The sequence below is a fragment of the Neopelma chrysocephalum genome, unplaced genomic scaffold, assembly GCF_003984885.1.
Source record: "Neopelma chrysocephalum unplaced genomic scaffold, ASM398488v2 Primary Assembly neopelma1_25, whole genome shotgun sequence".
NCBI classification, from domain to species: domain Eukaryota; kingdom Metazoa; phylum Chordata; class Aves; order Passeriformes; family Pipridae; genus Neopelma; species Neopelma chrysocephalum.
The window spans coordinates 10296781-10321037 of NW_020897694.1; the positions used below are offsets into that span (position 1 = coordinate 10296781).

The 24257-nt window shown below is 36.0% G+C and overlaps 1 protein-coding gene across 4 annotated transcripts in view; it reads right to left on the minus strand.

Annotated features, from left to right (window-relative positions):
• INTS6 (integrator complex subunit 6) overlaps positions 1 to 24257 on the minus strand; it is a 41647-nt gene that overhangs the window by 4853 nt on the left and 12537 nt on the right. For 2 of the 4 annotated variants that reach the window (XM_027674409.1, XM_027674411.1), the window contains exons 3-14: positions 18096 to 18185; positions 10141 to 10324; positions 9063 to 9188; positions 8063 to 8217; positions 6044 to 6196; positions 5772 to 5904; positions 5187 to 5281; positions 4669 to 4779; positions 2834 to 3049; positions 2599 to 2725; positions 1217 to 1359; positions 343 to 577 (exon numbers count right to left, since the gene is read on the minus strand). In XM_027674409.1, the coding sequence (XP_027530210.1) occupies positions 343 to 577; positions 1217 to 1359; positions 2599 to 2725; positions 2834 to 3049; positions 4669 to 4779; positions 5187 to 5281; positions 5772 to 5904; positions 6044 to 6196; positions 8063 to 8217; positions 9063 to 9188; positions 10141 to 10324; positions 18096 to 18185 (1768 nt within the window). Of the gene's footprint in view, positions 1 to 342; positions 578 to 1216; positions 1360 to 2598; positions 2726 to 2833; positions 3050 to 4668; positions 4780 to 5186; positions 5282 to 5771; positions 5905 to 6043; positions 6197 to 8062; positions 8218 to 9062; positions 9189 to 10140; positions 10325 to 17012; positions 17174 to 18095; positions 18186 to 24257 lie in introns of all 4 variants that reach the window. The other 2 variants (XM_027674412.1, XM_027674410.1) reach the window with 2 other exon arrangements.

The following is a 24257-nucleotide window of genomic DNA, read 5'->3' on the forward strand; positions in this document are numbered from 1 at the left end:
TTTCACCGCATTAGAGGAAAATTCAAAATAACTTCATGTTGTGATACTTGTGAAGCATGTGAATTTCCAGGCAAAGGAGGAACTCCTTCCCCCTGTTTACACTGTCTCTTCATTTAGTAGAGGAAATATATTGTTTATACCTGGAATTCATATAAAAGAGACTTCTGTCTGAAGGACTATATGAACTCTTTCTGTAATTAACCCCAGATGCACACTTAAATACTTCATTTTCAAAAATGAGGTATAAAACTGCCCTATTTGATAAATCACCAGCAGTATTTTTACACAAAAGTTTTTTTGCATAAATTAAACAGCAAACTCTGAAGTTGAAGATTCACTTACTTTTGTGAATAGCAATAGGTTTGACAAGGTCAGGTTGTGCTTGTGCAATTGGTGTTGGTGGCCCTTTTCCTCCAATGTGGTTATTCACAACCGGAGGAGTTTGTGGTCGGCCTCTGAGCAGGGGGGACATACAGCGTCGTCTTTTTGGAATCCCCTGCATATTTGGTTCTCCAGGTCTTTTATGTTTATTCTGAGGTCCTGATACAAATTCATCTGCTTCATCTATCATCATTCCCTGTAATTAATTAACAGGAGGAATTCTTAAACTTTTACACCAAAACTACAAAGTACAATTAATGCTTTGATATTACGATAACGTTTAGTATGTATAAGGTAGCTACATACAACGTCATTATGTTTGGAATTATAAAGTGTCAACCAAATCCTTCCAAGACTAAATCAATGTGCTTAAGGCCCTTATCCAACAGTCTGCCAAGTAAGACAACAGAGTGGGCCAAACTTCCTTTTCAGTAACTCCAAAGTGACTCACATTTAATACAAAGGCTCTAAACTATATTGGTAGTTTGGTCAATTCTAAGAAAGACTTGGACAGAAGGGACAGTCCAGATTCCTGAAGTTATGGGAAGCTTTTCCTGGTGGAAGCTTGGTAAATAAAACATGATTAGATATTAGCTATACTACAGAGACAAATGTGTTTCATTTATAATATTATTTAGAGGCATAACACTAGTTTTTCACTAAAGACTGCCCTCCATACAACACTATTGATGGAAAAACACCTGAGATGCTTTCTTGTAAGCAGTGTTTTTAAAAATACTTGAAAGGGTTTATCCAACAGACTACTCAAGAAGAGCAATGTAAGCAGCAGTACACACAATCACACATTTTTTAAAAAGTTTTACAGAAAAGTCACCTTTTTGTCCAATTTGAATGGATTGCCAAATGTATGAAGCCTTCGTGGTTGATCAGGATCAAGTTCTCGGAGTGGAGAAGGTATTTGTTTTAGATACTCCTGGTAGTTTCCCATTTGTGCTATAGGTATGCTGTGAACTTGATCTATCATAACAGAAAAGTTTATTAATATACACTACTGCTCGCCTTATGAAAATTCAGTCTATACCCACTTTACACTTCAGTCTTCATACTTTCATCAAATGCATTAACAGAACAAGTGAGCAAAACACCATTTTTCTTGCCTAACTGGTATTTACAACACTGTTTTCACTGCAGGGGACTTGCTTAAATGAATCAGTACATGTCTTGTGGATTTATCATTATGACAGGAAATAAGCAATAGTTGTCAGGCATGGATATTAGTTTTCGCACGTGTCCTATAACTTCTCAACAGGTTGACGGGTGAAAAAACAGACTGGGAACAAATCAGAACTAAAACAATAATACAAAAGATACATTAACGCAAAGTAGTCATGCCATGCTGTACACAGCTTTGACATAACTGCCCAGTTTTAGCTACCCAAAATTTAATTGTCAAGACTAGCATTTTCCCAAAGCAAGGGTGATTTCTGACCATTGTAATCAGCAAATTCTTAAAAATCCATACGATCCAATTCTAAACTTGTTATGGCTTTACATTTGCCAAGGCTTGATCCAGAAAAACATGCATCAGAAGAAATAGCAGAAAAAAGCCCTAACTTGAGTTTTTATGTAGTTTAAACCCCTCCTCAAAGAACTACTCTGACAAAGTCATACTGTAATGTGAAATGCACAGATGTTAATCTGACCTAAGCAGTGGCAGGACTAATATAACGTATGTGTTCACTTGCATTACCCTTCTCATCTTCTCCACTTTTTTGATCTTCTGTTAGATGCCACAAAGCAGTGCCAGAAGACACAGGAAAAAGGTAAAGAAATAAATTAGCAGACTACAAAACTATTTGTTGTTGGCCTAACAGGCAAAAGAATCACACTGGCAACAACCAGTGAGCTAGCTTACTTTTCCACTGCTCACAATCCACTTCTATGGAGAGAGATCATAACATTCAGAACTGCTGTGATGTTTTTTTTCATCCGATACATCCGTGAAAGAAAAAAAAAGTGAACAAAGAATCATCTGTAAAAGCCCAGGTTTCCTCATATGGATTGAAGGACCGAGCAGTGAATGTGCAATCTTCTCTATCCTCACCATTTTTCCTCCAATGAGCTATTTAAGGGAAAAGTATCTAAGAAACCATGCAGTTTAATGGCAACAGACATCCAAGTTTTAAAGAACTACACTATTTGTTACATTGTTTCTAAGTAATAATCATATCACAGGTAGACAAAAACTTATCTAACCTTCATCTTGTCCTTTCAGGAACTTGCGAGTACTCTTCAGTAAATTAGATCTCATTCGTGTTAACTGATCCAAAAGATTTCTTCTGGGTATGTCATAAGCATTTCTAAAAGTCTGAGGTTTCAAATCCTATGGTTCCAGTAAATGAAGTCTCAATTAATGCCACGTAAAAAACAATATCTAGCATTTCAATGGAAGTATATTGAAAATAACAACATTACACACAGTGGTGCTTACCTTATTCAGCAAAGCTATTTGGAACCCAGCATACTCCTTCATATTGAGGTCTAGAGGTCTATGAGGAATTTCCCCAGTAATCCCCTGTAGCAGATGTTGAAAATCGTTCCTATGTGCCATAGACAGGTTGTGTGATCTGCTTCTGACCTTAATTCCAGTCTCTTGCGCTACCTTTTTGCCTACAGAGCCAATGACTCTATCGGACTCTATTTTGGCCTTAATTTGAAATAAATAAATAAATAAAATTGACAATATGCTCTTAAAAGGATTAGTCAGACTTATTCATTTTAAATTCCTACCTACAAGATTCAACAACGCGCTAACACACTATGATGACCATAACCAGGATGAGCGCTTAAGGAGTACTTAATACATAACCACTTAATGCTTACTACAGTTTTAAATATAGTGAACAGTTTGTGCCTAGGTCTTCTGCATATTTCTCCTCTGCTGCCCATTATGGTATCTAAGCACCAATATGCATGCAATGCTTTTATTTTCATAAAATGCCATAATTTGACTTGTAATTCTCTGAAAATCTACCTGTACTCATATAGGGTTCAGTTGTTATTGTAGAAAACAGTCTCTCACAAGACTGATTTTCCTGCAACTATAGTTGTGATCAGTCACCCAAAGGTATCAACTTTTTAGAAGCTTAATACAAATAACCATAACGTTATTAAAAATAAAATATATGCTAATACCTGATTCTGTTTGGCTAGACAGACATAACCTTCAATATCATGTTAGATTTGCACCAAAATTAAACATTCATAAATGCCAGCTTTCTGACAAAATACAGTGGAACAAAGACCCAAAAGGAATTTAGTAATACACCTGCCAATTTTTTTCCAATTTCACAAATTAATAGACTACTCAAAATTTGAACATGTACTTATTGAGAATAGTGAGTCTTTACTGGTAGGGCCTTTCAGAAGTTCAAAAGGCTTTAAGTACAATTTGCAGTGCATGTCATCACATTTTAGAGGAGTCAAAGATGTCTACGTTAAGACATCAGTTCACAGAGTATTGAGCAACATGACTGATTTAACAGAACACGCTGTAAACTTCAAGACATTTGCTTCCTCAAGTAATCATTTATATTAATGTTTTAAGAAAAAAAATGATCCATAAAAGCATTTTAGCTAAGTTACAAGTACTTAGCACTACTATTTCTTGAAGTTTCAAGCCTACTATTTTATTATCTTGAACAGAAAGCTTAACATGCACAGTTGAATAAAAGTGGAGGTAGCAGGGCAGAAATGCTTTAGCTGGTGCAGGAGACTAGTCAAAGATAGGGGCACTATTCTGAACAGTCAACAATTTCAAAAAAATAGTCACTTGTCACTTCTACATCTGTATCCTCATTTGAGATTCTGAATTACGTCACTTATCTTTTTTACTGAACACTTTCCATTTCATGTCACAAGCCAAAAGAGGGATACTCTGATTCAGATGCACAAAGTAAAATTCTCTATTTCCTGAAAAAATCCTAAAACATCTTTAATATCTAAGGTACAACAACATATTTTCTTTTGGACAAAAGTATGTTACTGTCTGTACAAGTAAAAATGCTCCTTAAATAAATAAATTTTAAAAAAATCACAATTTACACTTCCATATCTATCTTTATAGTCCAGTTTATAAAGTCTATATTTAAATGTTATGTTTTTCCTGCAATTCAGAAGACCAAAATTACTTTTTGCCAATTGCTTATGGGAAGGTATTGACTTCATCTTTCTGCTCTTTTTTCCTTCAAATCCACTGAACGTCAGTATTTTAAGATTATCCTGATATTAGAATAAGTTTTCACTGCTCTTTTGCTTCAACATTACCTGCTGACTCAACTTTTTGAGATATGAAATGACACTGTAACTAAGTCCATATTCCACATTGTCAGCTATAAGGTTTGGTGCTCCCATCATTCTCACAGCTTTCTTCAAAGGCTGAAATATGGAATATATTTATGGTCACATTTAACTTTATACATACTGCAACCAACTGTATCCATTTCAAATAGAACCTGAGGTTCTCAAAGTAAGAAAAGAACAAAGACTCTCAGGGTAGCATTTTGTGGTTTGTTTTTTTTTCTAAACATAGTGCCATTCATACAGAATCACTTATTAACAAAGATATTGTTTATATACAAGTCACAGTGTATTATGAGATTATGAAATTTTCATAACATTCAGGTCTCAGGTCCCCCACAGGACTCCAGTGAAAACACTATCACTAGGTATGAAGTTTAACTATTCTCTCTGGAATTAATATATATTTTATTTGAAATAGAGACCACATCCATAGTGGAAAGAAAACCATAAAATAAAAATTTTAACACAGTAAGTCATCTTACCCCAAGATAATAAGGAGGCATTGTCTTCAAATAGCTTTCAAATGACTGACGCCATTTCAATGTAGGCTTTGCCTTGTGTACTTTAAACAAGTCATCTAAGGGTTACAAGAAGCAAAGACACAAAATGAAAGGCATATCTAGACAGCATTACATTATTTTCTCAAAAAAAAGAAAATTCTAGTGAAAGAAACTATTGAAGAAATGCAAGTTCCTCAATACTTAAGTGAATACCTGTAAATTAATATATATACAACTAAACATACACACACAAGATAAACACTGCAGCCAAAAGATGAAACCTGATAAATTATTTATCAAAATGAATTGGCATTGATACAATGGATTAGGAGAAATGGTTCCTAAAATATTGAAAGTGAGACCAAAACATATCAGAAAATGATGATTAACTAAATCTTAGAGTCTGAGTCATGAAGGTCACCCAATTGGAGACAAGTGAAACAAGTTACTGATTCTACCTTTCTATGGGTTTGTGATGAATACCTGCACTAATTGCAGTAATGTTTAGATGACATCAATGTTTGAATTGCCTACTGCATAAGAAAATTTGTATGAAGTGGTATTTACCTAGCAGTGGAAGGAGGACTGGATAATTGTAAGGCATCACAAATAAATTCACACAATTCAGTGCTGTACTCGCTTTCAAGTAACCAAAAGGATGACCAAGTTCACTGTACTTTGCACTATTGCTCACATATACCTGCAATAAACCACATCACATTGCATATAAATACAAAGTACTGTGTTCTGAAATTTTACATTCTATTTTGTTTATAGAATAAAGTCTAGGAAAAATAGCATTCTATAAAAAACTTCAATTCAGCATGCACTCTACTTACCTGCCAGCAGGTCTGAGGAGATTTTCTTTCCAGGATAAACTGGGTCAATGGTGAAGGTTCTAATTCATATTTATCAAAAGGCAGTTTGTCAATGACCATTGGTTCACAGTCAGTACAGGAAAATTTCACCACAGGATGAGATGTGCGAGGTGGCTAAACACAAGTATTCCACTGTTAATAAGTCTGCACAACAATTAAAATGCAATTGTGCTATGACAGTTAAAGCAATACGGCTTCTTCAAAAACAGATGTATTTAAGGAATCTATTCAATATAGGATTCATAGTTATTGTTAATGAGACCTAAGCAATTAATCTATGATGTTAGCACTACCGTAAAATCTGAAGGAATCTTATTTTCTAAATAAATGCCAGTTATTTAACTATATAAGTCTAGAGCAATATGCAACTAAGACTTCTTGCATTTACACAAAAACTTTGCAAATGGAAGTAATTCTCAGCAGGGACAAAAAAAAAAAAAATCTACAATCTACATGCTACTCTAGGGCATGTCCATTTTCACTCTCCACAGAAGCAAGTGTTGTACTTTTGCATTTGCTGACCTCCCCTAGCACTTCTCCTTCTTGGCCAATTTAACTGTTACAAAATTCCAACTGAACTACAAAGATCAAGAGCAGCAAGAATTCATAAAAAAAACGCCAAAACTTGGAAAGAATTCATTTTAACTAGGTCTGAGAAAAAAATTATTTCAATTCAAGGAATTTCAATGTTTGGATTTTAATCTTTTTAATGCAGAATTCCAATTGATGTCAACAGGAATTTATCTGCACGTGACAGGGCTTTATAGAATTACGAGAGCTATACATACTACAACTGAGAGAAAAAGTTTCTCATCATCTTGCCATTTGGGTAAGTCAACCTCATACTTCTAGAAAATTTAGTTCAACAATTCTTCACTTGGCAAGATCTATCAAGATGTGCAGTAGCAGACAAACTGTACTGACTCTTCACAGCAAATGGAGACAGATATGCCATTGACAGTGATTACAAGCAGTACACAGAAGAGCTTTCCTGCAGAACAGCTTTTAAATATCCCGTACAAAATTGTGGTTTTAATAACGACACAAGATTTACTTTTATTCATATATGCTAGCTTGCTGTTGTTCACAATGGCATCCACATCCTTCAATGAATGTAGCCACAGATGCTATCAATATCAAATTTGTAAATATCACTAAAATTTCATACTGGTATCACTTCTGTATTTCAGAGGACTTCATATGTTTTTCAACCAGAAGAAGTAAAATTTATGAGAAGTTCAGTGAATGTACTAGTCAGCACACCCATTTCAGATCAAAAGAACACAGATTCAGTAAAAATAATTATGAAAAGTATGTACCAATTATACAACTGCATTATTTCTACTTTAATAATTTTCAAATATTAGTAGAAATACAAAATACACTATATTATACTAATGATTAGTTCTCAGACCAGAAGGCAGTGGGTATATACTCTTTTATGAAAAAGAACAAACAAATTCATTCTTTGTGCTGTAATTGAAAAGAACAAGGTTTTCTCAACTTGGATAAATTGAAGGTATGGCTACACTGCACTTACAGCAGATGGAACTATGTTCACTTGCTAGGATGACAGAACTACCAAAAGGATTCAACTTGAGAAGATCATACTATCTTCTATTAATGCCATCTATGAGGCAAAAGAATTCAATAGGGTTTTACCAAAGCACCACCATTTGATATTTAACAGGGTTCAAAGCAGTAACACTCCATACATGTACTAGGGTCAACAAATCAATCTGTTACAGGCAGTTTCCTAATGCTTCAAAGTTACTAAAAAGCAAACTCTATTATTAGCTCATCAATAATTTATAAGAGATAACTGCAACACAGATTTACATGTCATTCCTTCTAGGGTCACACTGCTTTTACAGTTGCTACAATGAAATATGTAATTCAAGATTTTAAAAATATCAGTGAATAGAAAATCCGGGAATATTCCCACATGCACAAACCCTTTGCTTTATCTTCAGTACGTACCAGCGTTGGAGAATTTTGATCTGGCCAAAAGGATTCAGGAACAGGCCAGTGACCTATAGGAACCCCAGTTTTAGGGTTTGGTCTGACATAAATAAGTTTGTGACAGCTGTGCCAAGGTTGGGGTCCAAAGGGTCTAGATATCTCCACCTGCCCATCTACAGAAGAAAAAGGCTTTATGAGCCAAAACAGTGTTAAAACTCAAGAAGAGTATTAAACAACTTCTGTGAGGAGTTCAAGAACTATAACCTCAGGGAAGCTCTTCCTGCAGTTAAATATTATTTCTAAGAATAGTAGATAGTTGTCAGTAAGCATTCCCGCAAAAACACAGACTATGAGAAACCTATTAACCACTGAATGTTTACAGGATCATAGCTGAGAAAGCCAATTATCTCGAGCCCTTCAAAATCATCAGTTCCTTTCTCCTTCAGTGTTACTAACACATAACCTTCAAATCCCTGCATTAAAAAAGTGATAAGTGACTAATATTGCTGGACTAACTTTTTATTGTAGCAAAATAAGATTAAAAAATTCCCACAAACACTTCCCAGGAACATCCAAAGAGGAACCCAGTTAAGCCATTTAGAATGAGAAGTTAACATTGCACAGTTGTATTTGCTATTTTAACTCTTCGTGCCACCACTTTATTACACTGAACAAAAAAAGGATAAAGTGTATAAACCCCCAGTCTTTCCACAAGTTATTCACATTTCTAGCTGATTGAAAACCACTGCTTAAAACTCATGAGCCCATTCAACTATGATTGACATGAATAACTGCACTTAATACTACCTGAGTAATATGAACAAATGTAGATATGTCTAGCAACTGCAGCCAGTATTTTGAAACAACAGAATTTCAGAATTAGCACGTCCTATTTGTAGTAATGTCTTTGAAACTGCAACACTTGCCCTTTTGCCTTGGCAACTCCTACATTAACTTCACTAAATTATATTCACAGTCATCCCTGTTATTTGACGCCAGTGTAAAAAATGTCAAGTACCATCAATTGGTGAGGGATCCGGTCCAGCTTTTTCAAAGTTTATTACCACTCCACTTTGCACTTTTTGCACCAACGACTCAAGACACTGATTCAGCATTCTTGGAGAGCATACACAATATGATCGACCTACAACAAAACAGTTAAGGTTAAGGCTGTTCAGTGTTTCTGCCCGTATTTTAACTTGGATCATTTAAAACTGTTCAACCATCACACATGTTGAATTATGTAAGATCACTGATTTAAAGCTTCTCCTGGACAGTCCCTCCTTGTTTAAGCACCAAGGCAGCCTAGTGAAGCAGGAACAGGTACCTCATCAGATAGGCTTGGATTTTAGACCCTTAATGACTAATTCAAATTCCTGGCTGCATTCACGGAAAATGGGCTCCCCCTTGTGACATTAACACTTAACTGCCCTCGAATTTCAGTCAAAGTGCTGGTAGTACAGCCTACAGACAGTCAGAAACCAGTGGAATCAAATCCTTTTGGAATACTTCTTAAATCCCTTTACTCTCTATCACAACCCCTCTGATACATCAGAAAAATCATTATGTTCTTAAAAATTTGATAAAATCAATGCATGAGTCTGACCTGGAATATGATTTCTAAGATACTAAGAATATGATTTCTGACTGAGAGAAAAGTATCAATTCTGCAGAGCTATTATATGTTCTGCATGTAATAGTTCTGGAGGGAAAAACCCCAAACAACCAACACATTTCCTTCACTTTTGGCTTCTTTACGTTAGAGTATGACAAAAATTTAGCTAAACTGTACTGCAGAACAGACTCAATTATTACAATCTCTAATTGCAATACCAAGGTGCAGTAGAAAGAAAGCAAGTTCTCTTCTAAAAAATTCCCAAAGAGAGTAGATTCATACTTCCTAGACAGGTTACATTGTCTGTAGCTTTAATGCAGTGTTTTTAGCTTCATATTGTGAGTCTTGAGAGTTTTCAGAAGTGCTGTAAGAACTTGGAAAGTGTTATTCCATGACACAGAATCACAAGATTAATTGAACTAAACTGAACTGATTTACATTTTTTAAGTAATGACTTGTCAAAGGAACCGAGAGCACTCACCTCCTGTGACTTCACACATAGGTGTGATTGCAGAGTCATCCACTGGTACCCCTGTCATTTGCTCCGATTCTGGTGCTGTAATACCAGGCAAACGAAGAACCAAAGCAAACAACCTCTGATCCCATCGAAAGGGTTCCTTAGTCAACTCACTTCCAGGTAAAGGAGAATTGAGAGGTAAATGGAGCTGCAAAGGAATTTAAATCTGTGAATGCACAGCTTTAGAAAGAAACAAAAATTCAGGTCACATAGCAATGGCAATTCACTCTATATAAGCACACATCTCCACACACATTTATAACTTTATTCAGGTACTGTACATGACAAGCAAGACACCCATTATTTAATCAAGATTTCAAACATTTCAAAGCATCATGATACATAATGTTGAGAGTTACAAATCAAGTATAACAACCACTGTTAAAAACTGATCCAAACTTCAGAATTACTAGAATATTTTCTTTAGAATTTCAGCAGTAAAAGCTGCTTCACTGTAGTGTTCTTTTGTTCAGTTTCCTATGGAACAGGCCCCATTCTCAGCTCAGTATTTTCCTCAGTTCTTCAAGATAAGCACAACTGAATGAAAAGGTAATGTTAATCTAAGACTACCCCAGAAGAAATATAGCTCGAGTGTAGATGCCACAATTACCTACTCCAAATAACTTAGCTTCAAGTGAACTATTTTCGTTGTTATGTTACAGAATCAGAAAGCAGATTCTACACGATTCAGGTATATCCCACAACTAAACTCACGTCTGTGCTTTAAGGGAAAAGGGGGTGTTAAAATTAAAATCAACACTGAAATGCAAAATTAGTTCTCACTTTTAGGTAATAGATAACAGCAGCCACAGCTACCCATACAAAGAAGAATTGCTTGCCATGTGCCGTTGTGTTGCCTCTGTCTGGGAAAAACTACACAAAAGTTTTAGTGCAAAATATTGAAGATACTAAATACATGGGAGCATTTCTTTTACTGTCTTTTCTGTGAATTAAAGCAAAGAGATTCAAGTATCAGACTTCAAACATGATGCAGTAAAAATACAGCAATGGTCAGGGCATTATTCATTAACCAGTAACAGCAACAGCCAGAGAGTAACAGAACATCTAAAATTTCAAGGATAGCAGCAGTTTTATACCTAGTGAACTGAAACAAGGTGTGTCAGCTTGTAAGGGACAGCAGAAGGCATTCAGAAGATTCTATCCTCTCTTCTTGAATCCGGATACCTCACACATATTAGTGGGGAAAAAACGGCTTACTCACAGGTTCAGCTACACAAGCCCTGACCAGATAATCTAAATTTGTAACGGCTACAAGGTTCAGAAAATTCAATAGATCCCTGGCTGATGATAACACTGTTAGCACAAGCAAAATTCTCACTTCACTTGGAGCACTGCAGCCATTAAGGAGGAAAAAAAAAAAATCCCCAAAGCAATGACTCAAGTGGTGCAAACAGTTCCATTACTGCACCAAATACAAGAGTTAAGCCGAAATACTAAAGCAAACTCATGTCTCCTCAAACACTTCTCATGCAGCACTCAAAAAATCCCAGTTCTCAATCTCAGCTCAATGTTAGCAAGAAAGTACTAATCTTTTCCTGAATTTGATGCAAGTCAACATAAGCACCCATTATATATTGCCTTCATTTTTAGATCATAGTGGTTAGTTAGGGAATTTGCAGAACACTGTTAAAGCAGTTTTTCTTGTCTGCTTATTTTTAAGAGATAGCTTAAAAGCATTAAATCTGATTTCCACACCAGCCACCTCATCTATTTCTATTTACATAATTGCAAGCATCTTTTAGTGGGAAAAATACAGGTCTTCATGTCTGAAAAACAATCAACTTATTGATACAATCTCAAAGCTAGAACAAACATGACAAATCCACTCTCATAACATGTGGCCAAGAATCACAATATTTTGGACTTTTAAGCACACCTGATGATCCCTCCTGAATTTCTGTTTTTGCTTATGCAAGCAGAGTACATGTGAGAACTATTTTCCCCAAATGTTTCACATGAAACTGGTCAAAGGGAACTCAGCTATCTACCTCGTTTATTACTGATTGACATGCATGTCTTTCCCCTTTTCACACAAAGGGACAGCAAAGACTGCCTGAGAAAAGGAAACTCAGTTACAAGAATTGCCGCATTCTTAGCAAACAGCCTGGAATCCTGACTGTAAGAAGACTCAATTGCAAACACTCAACCGTCCTCACCTGTGGCTATTAAGGAATGCCATTCAAATTTTCCTACTTACATCTGACTAAATGGAAGATTTACCAGCTCCTAAGAGTATACTTGATCTGCAAAACATACCTATGTAACATCATTGTTTTTCTTTAGGCAGTATATACACATTTTTTACTATATATATGTGAAGTATCCCATTGGACTCTGCACCAACACCATCCTGAGTTCAGTTTCTCTCAAGCTACAAAAGCTTTCTTTGGCTCAGCTGGTTATACGGAAATAATCCCAAAACCAAACAGTACTCAGGAGCAGGCCATTACATTACATACATATTACTATGAGAAATATTTTCAAACTCGAAGACACCATGCAAAGCAATCAATATCAAGACAAATGCCCTCACTTTCCCACAATTTAATTCCAGTTTAGTTTAGCATCCTTTATTTAAACTTTTATACTAGCAAAGTTACAGATTCAAACCAACTCATTCTCCATAGACGTCAGTAACTCGGTCTTTTCACCTCCAGTTAGCTTTTCTTTTAAACTGGTATTGTATTACCACAGCAACTGCATACCTAGCAGAAGATGAGCCTAGAATTCTATATCTTGCATTTCCTTTCTTTCCCCACGCATATTTCAATACGAAGGCATGCACATATTTTCCTCTTTGTCTTTCATACTGGTTGTTGAGAAAAAGGTAGACTGAACTATTAAAAGGGAGGTTATTTGCCAGCAATGGTCTTCAACATGTTGTCTATGTACATCACACACAAGTGTTCTCCCAGCTTAGTACTAGAAACCAGCTGTTTTGTCTCAATACTAGTTTGTAGGAGCACACACAAACCCTACCACCATGCCCAAATGCCACAATGATACAATAAGATATTGTATTTATGTATTTATTCCCCTCTTCCTTGCTTTTAAAATCACTATATACTCAAGAACCAAGAGGGGGTGGAGGACAGCATTGTACCAAAGAGATCTTATAGAACACTATTACTGATGAGCAGGTCTTTTGTTTATTCTCAGTCCTTATTTCTACCTACATTCATGCAATCATAAGCAGCAGCACAGTCTCAAAACCTAAAAAAAATTAAAAAAGTATCCTAGAGACCCTAGGTTGAAAAAAGACACAATAAGCATTAGAGCATTCCGCACTGGCATGGCAGTTGTTGAACTGAACACAGTAATGATCTTCTGGCAGAGGCTGCACATACCGGCTTGTACATTAGAATAGAGCAGCACCAGCACTGCTTAAGCTTTAGTACCCAGATAATTACAGGCAGCTCCATCTTGGGAAATCTCATAAAAGGTTGTTACACATCGGGCACTGAATAAAAATATCCATACAGAGACAGTCACCTTTTCTTTTTGCCTCTAAAAAGAAATTCCTTAAAAAATAATCTACCTTCAAGTAACCTTCCTTGCATGCTTTTTTGCTACCCACAGAAAGATAAGACACATCTAATATTCCAAGCAAATGGAGCATTTCAACCTTAGAGGACTTAAGGATGGGTAACTCTATTCTAAAGTCCAACTAAGAAAACCAGCTCTTGATAGACTGAGAAACTCTACTTAGTTATCAACAACATTAAGTTTTCCCATCTTTTTCCATGCAGTTGTAACACATAGATAGAAAGCCACAAATTGTTCTTCCATAGGAGATAACTTAAGACCACAAAGAGACACCGAGGTCAACTGACATACCATGTCAATGTCATGGATATACTCCGCGGTTCCAATGCCAGCATTAACCATGAGCAAGTGCTCACTGAGCTTATGGTTACACATCAAAAATGCACGTATCAAGAGCTTTAGAGCCGTGTCAAATGCTGCAAACACCAAAACTGCTACTAACAGGAATAATAAGGATGAGAAAGAATGGGAATGTACATTTAATGGTATTTGCCACACTTCTTGCAGAACCAATGATTAAAAACATAATGGATCATTTACAGTTCCAGATTATTCCTGAAAGTAAGCAGGACCTTGCCACTTGTTGCAGTTGTTACAACAGGGATGCAAGATGACTGACCCTGGGAAGGATCAATGTGACAATGCCAAACAGTTCAGGGATGAAGACATACGAAAATCATGATTCCTCCTGTAAGAGTCTCTTGTAACTGAATGATCTTAGAAATGGCAACATATAGAAACCAAGCAGCACTGCTCATGCTTTTTGCTGGCATAATCATTCATCAGAATGTATCAATAGGCCAATAACCCAGTTTCAGTCTTGCAAACAGGAGTTTAATGCTTCCTCTTAAAACAGAGGGTATGTAGAAGGAGGACAAGGGAACATAGCAGCCGTAAAACTAGAAAAGTATGATTTTTTTCATAATATAAAGAGGAATAAGAGAAATCCCTTCAAGAAATTAAACATTTGTTAAAGGAAAGATGAAGAAAGGGCTAAGACCAGATCTGAGGGATCAGAAGAAGCAAAAGCCACTCCATGAGGAATCCATACCATGAGACCAACTAATTAATGATGGTTTGCCAACAGTATGAGCCTGTCCCCTCCTCAAGTTATGACTGGGACAAGTGAGTTTAGGGAAGAGTCTGGTCAACAAGTCTTGCTGAATGTAGACCTGATGCTGGCATTCTTTAGTACCTCAGCACTACCATATTAGAAAGCACAGGCAGAAGGCACAGAACTGGAAGTGTTACTAACTTGTGCAGGTGGAGATAATTGCACAGGCTATCATTTCAGTCTTCAACCTGAGGAACTCCACAGAAGAGACAAAGCACTGAACAGGAAAGGCTCTTTATCTGCAAAACCCATATTAAAATCTACAAAGGAACAGGACATCTGAAGAATTCAGCAAGAGCTCTGAAACAGGGTTTAAGCTTGACTGCTTCACACTAGGGCAAATGACAGTGTTCCCATAGTGATAAACTGATTTTACCGGTAAGAACGCAAATGTTCAACTGAACAACAAAGGTTTGAGAAAACCTGCCTCCAGGTTCCATACTGGCTTCACAGGCTTCCAAAAAAAACCCCAAACCCCAACATTCTGTTGGTTCTCTTGTACACGACTTAAAAGAATTAAAAATATACTGCCTTAGTCGATGTTAAGAAGTAAAAACACCTGTCATAGCCAGTGGGATACAATCACTTCCAACTCTGAAAAGCCTTCCCAAAGTCAAACCCAAAGAACAAAACAGACATTTGAAAGTGACTGAAAAGCTTTGTTATTGAACCAAAGAGCAGCAACAAACTTCTCTATCTCCAGGGTGGTGTTACCATACTAATTCTTGTTCATTTCTGCAAGCCCAACTTGAGAGGTAACTGTAAAGGACACAAGTTACAATAAGAAAAATTCTGACCAATAGGACACACACTGACAAAAGCCAAAAATGAGCCCTGAAGAACAGAAGCACCCTTTGATGCTTTGTTCCTCTGCTCTTTGATACTGTTAAAAATGTTCCTACCAGTACATCTATGGCAAAAGAGAAAAAAAAAAAATAAAATCACTTCCATTGCTGGGTATGAAACACATACCCAGTACATATATATGGAAAAGCACTCAAAGAAACTTGTATTTTGTCTTGCAGGAAGTAAGAGCCATGGTCACTTCCCACTCCTCCAGAAGACAATGCCTTATCATCAGCTTATTTACAAAAAAAAAAAAAATCAGTAGTTCACTATCATTAAAGTAGATTCTGCATTTCTAGAACATAACTGAACAATTGTCAAATTATGCGTCAAATTTGACCCAATGTCACAATCATAGCACGCACTTACCAGTCAGCACTGCTCATGAGCCAAGCCTAAATTTACTAGATTAGAGCAGTCACCAGAAAACCCTTTTTCTCAACATAAGTTACAACAGTTTAAAGATGTGACTGTATGGCCAAATGGTTGCCCAAGAAAATATCTTCCTGTGAAAACTAAGGTAAGAAAGCTGCACCCACATTTAAAGGAAAAGGTAGGAAAAAAAACACTTGCCGGCTATAAAAAAGAAATACTGACTCTTGCTGTAAAAGAGCTTATGACAAACAATACAGCTTTCTTATCTAAATCATTTTGGATAATGAAGATGAAAGGAAATGTAACAGAATCATAGCACTGTGTGCATTAGAATAGGCACATAAGGCTATACAGTCCAGAGACTTTTGACTGCTCAGGGCGTTGTCCAATTCAGCTTTTACTATCTCCACAACCACTGGACAACCTATGCCAGTGTTCAATCACCCACATAGTTAAAGTTTCTTGATATCCCACCAGAATTCCTCTTGTACAATTTGCAGCTGCTGCCTCTCATTTCACCCCTGTGCACCTCCAAGAAAAGCCAGGCTCCCTGCCCCATTAAGTTGTTGCAAATGGTGATAAAACACTACAGGCTTCTCTACCAAAGGCTGAACAAACCCAGTTCTCAGCCTCTACCAAGATGTCATTTGCTTCACCCTCTGTGCACCTTGGTGTCTGTAATTCCAGACTGTCCATGCCAGATTTTACAAGTTAGTCATCTGGCAGCAAAGATGCTTCTCAAGAAACATAGCTAAGAGACTACTCAAAATAGTACTCTGCTGCTAACACCACTGTATGTTGTAGAATAGTGTGACACTTCAGTGTCTTCTATTGGTATTTTGGACCGCACCCATTCAATCTCCAGATTAAGCTGAAAATAGCTTATTGAGTAAAAAAATATGACGGAAGTGAAGTTTTTATACATATAACCTACTTGTTATCATGGATCCAGGAATTCCCTTTCAGTTACTGGCTATGCTCATTTGTTAGTAGTCCACATAGAATTATGAGGTCATTCAACTTTCTTCCTCTAAGTCAGATACATTACAAAAAACACTCAAATACCACTTTTCATACAGACAACTTCTGTAAGTGCTGTAAGAATGCAATATAACAGATTATTAGGAGAAATTTGAGTAACTAATGAACAGCAATGTATGACAAGCTACTCTGCATAGTCAAATGTGGTGTAGCACAAGCAAAAGTCTGAATCCTCCTCTTAAGTTTTAAAACAGACCTTTCGATATTAATCTTTTCCCTGAAAAGGGAATGATCTTAGGGATTTGTTGTTGTTTGATTTGGTTGGGGTTTTTTACTACTACATGGAATGGGCATTGAGCTGGCCAGACCAACCCTATCCCTAGTGACTTCCATCTTTTTAAGGAAAGAATTCAAAACAGCCAGTAATTTAAAAATAGTTCAGTGCATCAGTATAGCTCTGAGTTTGCCAGATGTCTGAGCGGGTACTCCAGTACATTAAGATCTTGATTTTAAACTGCTCTACAGATTTAATTTGAAATACATTTCTTCAGCTCTTATCTTGGACTATAAGGACTATTGATTTGATTATATACATTATATACTTATTTTTAAGAATCCAGTGTGAAAGTGGTACATTTCACACACTCTCTAGTGACCACATCCTTTGGAAAATCACTTTGTTAACTTGGGTCTATACAAAAAGAACTAATATCTAGACCAGTTAAAGACACACACACTTTATAGAAATCAATTTCTCCTGCTAACAACATCTGAAAAGCCATGAACTCCCTGGATAGAAAAAGCAAACTCAGTTTACTAAACAGATACAACTAAACAGTTGTATCACACACTTCTGTCACATGATGTAAGTAAGAAGTTACTCAGCTTTTTGTAGTACTGCTCCATAAAAATACTTTAAATTAAAAGCAAAACTCATGCAAGTTTAAGCTATTAATGAGCACTTATGCTCCTACTGTAAACAGTATTGTAACACCATGTTTAGTACACATTGCTGTAAACAGAGGTCAGACCTTACCTCTTCCTGTATCCCACTGGTAGTGGTTAATTTACTTCCATCAGTAACTGTAATAATTATTGCTGGCTCCAGAAAAAAAGGGTTTCGTCCCTAAGGGGAAAAAAAGCAGTTTCACTTAAAATGGTGTAACAAATTCATAACGTTGTGTTCAGTCATTAAATGCCACTGATACCCAGTAACAAAACAATGAAGCCTGAGGTATTTATTCTCACATACTACATAGTACAGTGCAATGGACTTCTGAGTCTTTTTACAGTTAGGCCATGAAAAGTTAGACACTTAACATATCTGTATGTAATAAATGTATACAAAACCACAGCAAAAGTGGGTAACACAGCACTTCACAAATAATGTGCACTGTAGTATTCTGACAAACTCGCAGCTGTTAGGAGAAGCAACCACCCCCTCAAAACATATACTTTTGATTCCCCCTATTGCAGGGTTGATTTTGTGTGATTTAATTATTGTGTGTCCAAGTAAAGCATTAGCATAGTATCCTGGGATCATGACCCGGGGTTAAGAACGAATACTCTATGTATTAACAGTGACATAAACAGCACCAGTTACATTTTCATTACAGTGGTTTAATCAAACACGCAAAATTTACTTCAGAAACAAATACTTAAAAAACAGATAAACTTTCCAAATCATGTAAGACAAACACATACAGGACAAGACATTTTATGATCCCATGACATGCAACTAGCCCAGCTGTAACAAAAAGACTTGGTCAGTTACTGGCACTTCCTTTTCTTACTGCCAGTATTCTAGGAGCTTTCTGTCCCTCCTGAAAAAGAGAATTCCAAAGTAATCCATGCACATATCAACTCCAAGACCAGGTAGCACATTCCACTCTACCTAGGGTTAAAAATGGACTGAATAAAAGCCACCATAATATTTTTGTTTAGTTAGTCCTACTCTTCTTCTCTTGCCAAGATCAAAGCCTTGTTTTCCTTCTTCAGAAAACAAAGAAAAATATAACTACACCCACAGCCTTGTTCTGCTTATAAAGACAAACTAGCTCATGAATGCTTACAACTGGCTCTAAAAATATTAGGAGAGAGCTAACAGGTCTTAAGAAAAAGGCCTTGAAAATCCATTTTTTTAGAACCCGTTAAATATAAAGGATCACCTACTGATTGTGTGCTTAGAATAGAAATATTACCAAACAATTTGAAATATATTTGGTGAGAGGTATGCAGTTTGACTATTGTGGCAAGACCACATTTACAGTGATCAGTTTATTGTATGCCAACAAAAAATCAAGTTATTTGCTCAATATTTTTTCAAACCTTAGTGAAAAATCTTAATTTCTTTTAAAATAGCATGCCATTACTACAAAAATTATGAAAAAATAAAATCAAAACAAGACAATCAACCTCTCCTATGAAAGCTAAGCTAGTTCATAAGCCAATTTAAACAATTACTTAAAAGAATTTAAGGACTCTCAAAACCAACTCAATTTAATTAAAATAATTTAGTAAGAATTTTTAGCCTTATTTAATTCTTAAAACAGTTATGGTATGTTATTTTGCCAACTAATAGTTTACCACAACTGCAAAACATCAGCTGGAAGCTAATTACATTGCACTGAAATACGACTGAACGGATTTCTAACTAGAGGAAAAGAACATTGTTCTCACAAGTACAGAACATAAAAATACTTTAATCATATTGCTAATAAATGTGTAAAAATTAAATGACATTTAATAAAAACTGTAAGACTTTTATATAGGATGTCATAAGGAATGCTCTGTGTATTGTGGTGCTATTTGAAATTAAGTATTAAAAATTTAGTCTCTGACAACCCCTATTATCTGGATATTCCTCATTATCTTTAAGAACTTTTTAATTTCTCAACTATACTTTTTCTCAATTTTACCCATCTAAAGTTTAAGCCTTAAATTTAACCAGTTTGGTCTTAGAATGATTATAAAATCATAAGGGAAGAAACAAGAGTTTCTAAACTTGAGCTCCCCCAAGAAACACATCTGAGAGAAATGTCTTCATCCTCAGTCTGATTTTTATAATTTCACAAGCATTTTACCTGTAAAAAGGATGATCACCAACGTATTAAGAATCAACTCATACTCAGAAATAGAATGTATCAGGAATATTTTCAGTTAAAATGCCCATTACTGAGATCTACTATTTTTGACTAAAAATTTCCATGTCTTAAATTTTTAAAGAACACCACGGACTCTTCTGACCATGCTCCCCACCTTTGCTTTATGAAGGCACACAAAACCAGGAGTAAGTCAAGTATTCCTAAAAAAAAATCCTCTTATTTATAGAAGCTCTCAAAACTCAGACATTTTTGTAAATGTCACAAAATTAAATTCCAGATTCTTACCAGTGTTTTTAACTACACTGCAGCACTTTCGCCAATGATCAGTTGAGAACTTTATACCAATCTAATTAATCTAATTCTACAGTAATCAAATTGCTTTCCATTTCTCTTCCTCTAGAAATATAACACTTGGAATTTACACATCTTAGAAATATCATATTCTTCAAAATACATAGCAGCACTATTGACTGTAAACACATAGGTAACCAATTCAGTCCAGCCCAATTATCTTGGACATGCAGTGAAAGAGTGGGTGACAGTGTACACTACCAGCTCTTTGGCAACTCACAGGTATGCTGCAATGCACTGAAAAGCAGCTCAGGATAACAAGGTGTAAATAATAAGCCTGCTCACAACTTATTCAGACAACTAACTAATCACCATGAAGTTTTGTTTATTTCAAAAGTAAATTCTTCTCAGTGAATTGCTTTTCCTTCTGAAGGTTTGTAGCAGCAGTGAAAGGAAGTACTAGGAAGCACCCAGCTGATGATTCTGTTCAACCACCAAGTACTGTAACATGGTACTAGGAGGATTTTTTCATTCACCTACAATCCACATTTTCAAAGACAGATATGCACCAAGATGACAAAAAAACCCACACCCCTCTTTTTGGAAGAAAGTTATTTAAAACTCAGCATCATTATCAGGGCAAGCTTGCTTGGCTAAGAAAAGAACAAGCAAGATATTCAAAGCCTTAAAACTATCTTATCTGTTACACAACACTTTCATTTGAACAATTAGACAGCTTCACAACTACTTGTTCCAAATCACAAAGCAACTCAGTTGCATTGGTTGCCATTTCTTTGGTCTCTACCTCAAGTAGCTCAGATAATACAAAACAAATACAGAGATGTGAGCACCACTGAGCTTCACACCACTCACCAGGCATCACAGTGAGAGGCACAGCCATCCCATCTCAGCTTGTGTGACGCTCTCAGATATAGCCAGGAGTGTATTGAATTATTATCAAGACACATTGTTGCCTAGTTAAGACTCTCACAACTAAGAATTCACTTCCATTGGCAAGTAAGCTTAGTATCAAGTTTCAGCATGACTGATTAACACATGCATGATTTTTTTCCTTCTTCCAAGTGTACATGTAAAGGAATTCAAGAGCTACTTTGACCTTACACATGCAAGTATACAATATTATACATGCAGTAAGAGAAGACTGATTTAAGACTATTGTTATCTCAACGCACATATTTAAATATTAATTTCAGAGTCAGAAACGCTGAAAAATTCAAGAAATAGATGGGGTAGAAACATGACCAAAACACACCAAATCAGAGACTAAAAGTGATGTGTTCAACAAGCAACTACTGTAAAAAAAAAATATTTAGTAGCACAAAAACTTCATGCCCAAGAAAGGCTAGAAGTTGAAAATAAATATGAACTGAAATACAGTGTATATTTTTAACAGATTACTAATAATTGGGAAAAACACATTTTGAGATCATAATAAACATCTAAAAGGTACACTTTCATTTCAGTAAATCACAAAATTTAACAGAAGTTGTAGTGCACATCCATCTCCCATCATATTATCTCAGCAGAGCCTTTTCATTTTCAGAAGTATCAGCCCTAAATGCCAGTAAATTCAGATATCTGACCAGGAAATACAAAAGTGCACTATCAGTTTTTCAGTTCAATAATTTTTTTTCTAGAATTTAAAAGGTCAACATTCTCATACATGCTCCTGAGAATCTGTGAGTAACCATTGTTCAAAAACAATAGCTTAAAATGAAATCTGAAAGTCAGAATGACAGCAAAATTATTAGCTTTAAAGCTATTTTTAACTGATAACAGTGTAAAAAATACCAAAACACTGAGCTTGAATTTCAAGCTAAACCAGACAGTCCAAATCAATCATGGTTTTCACTTTTTGTATCTTAGAAACTTCAGCTGCACTTTAGCAAAATCATAAAGTGCCTAAGACATAAGTTAACATTTTATTAGACTTTTCCCTTCATTGCTCAAAGCAGAACACTATCAGTCAAGTACACAGAGGTACAATTATATAAGAGCTGTAGCATCTTGTGCAACTTTTTACTTGTCCTACTCACATTTTCAGCAGCTTTGACTATTTTCTATTATTCCTGCAAAACCAATCAATATAGCTGTGAAGACCTATAGAACCAATTGTATTTTATGCTTTCACACAACTGTTTCCCAAGTCACAAACACGGATGAAGAGTTTTTCAAATGTATGCAGATACACACCATAATCATGCACATATACGTAATGCACTATAATACTTCAGGAATGAATATGCTTTCAACTTTGGAAAACCAGTACATTCTTTCCTACTACTTGATAAAGAGGAGAATGTCTTTAAATGGAAGCTTTCCCAATGGAAGCCATGCTGCATACAACCTAATTAATATTTAGCACAAACACACTATAAAACTTTGATCTACCAGAACACAAGAAGAATATGCTGGGAGTGGGGGCAGAGCAAGAAGGGCAGTCCAATTCTACCACAACATTTGCTTTGATAAAACTGACTTCTCACAGGATATGTCACAAGAGCTCCATAATTCTGTGGCCAGACTGAAAAATACAGCACCTCTAAATTTATCATGGTGTTATCCAAGTGACTGAAACCGCATGATAAAAATGATACTTATTACAGATGTTTTAGAATTCAAATTGACTCCTTGATCAGGAACATCTTCAGTGTCAGAGAGATTTCTGTGACTTCAACCTGAATGAGGAAGAGCTGAAGAACATACTGGAATTCTGTCAGATCTTAATCCCGTACAGACAAGACAGACTTCATGCACAAAGAAAGCATCTTGAGATAAGAAACTCATCTCTGCCTTGCTGTCCATAAAGATTGATATATTGCCTTAATGCTGTTGATTATTCAATATATAATACAGTTTTGCAGTGGTAGCAATTCTGTCTTAGTAGTAGGTGATCAGATATTTGTACAGCAGATGTATTTCAAGATCACTTTCATAAGTCTCAGAAAAAACTTTGATGAAAGCTACAGCAACCAGTTTGAGTTTTACACAGGGTGTTTTGAAATCTATTACCAAGATTTTAAGTCATAAAACAGATTTTAATGTAAACCAGAAATATCCCTTGCTGCCTTATTAACGGAAAGTCAGACACCAGATCAGTCACAAACAGCAATCTTATGAAACAACCTAATGAAATCCCTGTTCCAGAAATTACACTACCACCAAGAAAAAAATGCCCAGTGTTTTTCTGAAGTGGCTGAAGGGCAGCAGGAGGATTCTTACTATTAGTGCTAGTCCACAAACATCTACAGTATGGACAAACACTTTCTGTTATAATACTGAAATCTTCTAGCTCTCCCTGCAGTATCCAAGATGCGAGGACTTCTGCTCTGCCTTCCCTTCATGATAGGCAGCTGGGAATACTACCTCACCCACAGACAGGTTTCAGAAAGAACATAGGTAAATTAATCACCTGTTAAAAATAATCTGAGAGATCCCCTTACTACAATCAAAATAAGAGAGCTCTTCATCTCAAGGGGAAAATGACCATCAGCAAGGCAGGCTGATAGTAGCAGCTTTTAGAAGTCTAAAGTATAGCCCTCTGTAGTTCCAAGAACCATAAAGATCTAATTCCTCTATAGAAGAAACAATATACACACACAGGGTGGGTAAAAACATCATATCTGTTCAACTGAGGGATGAGGGAAAGAAAAAATGCTGAAGTCTTGACTGTGCCCGTAACAGTAACTATGTACTATGAAAACACCAACTCTCAACACCACCACTGATTCTCCCAAATCAGAACTCATGTGGATTTTTCTGTAGTTTTACCTGCATAAAAG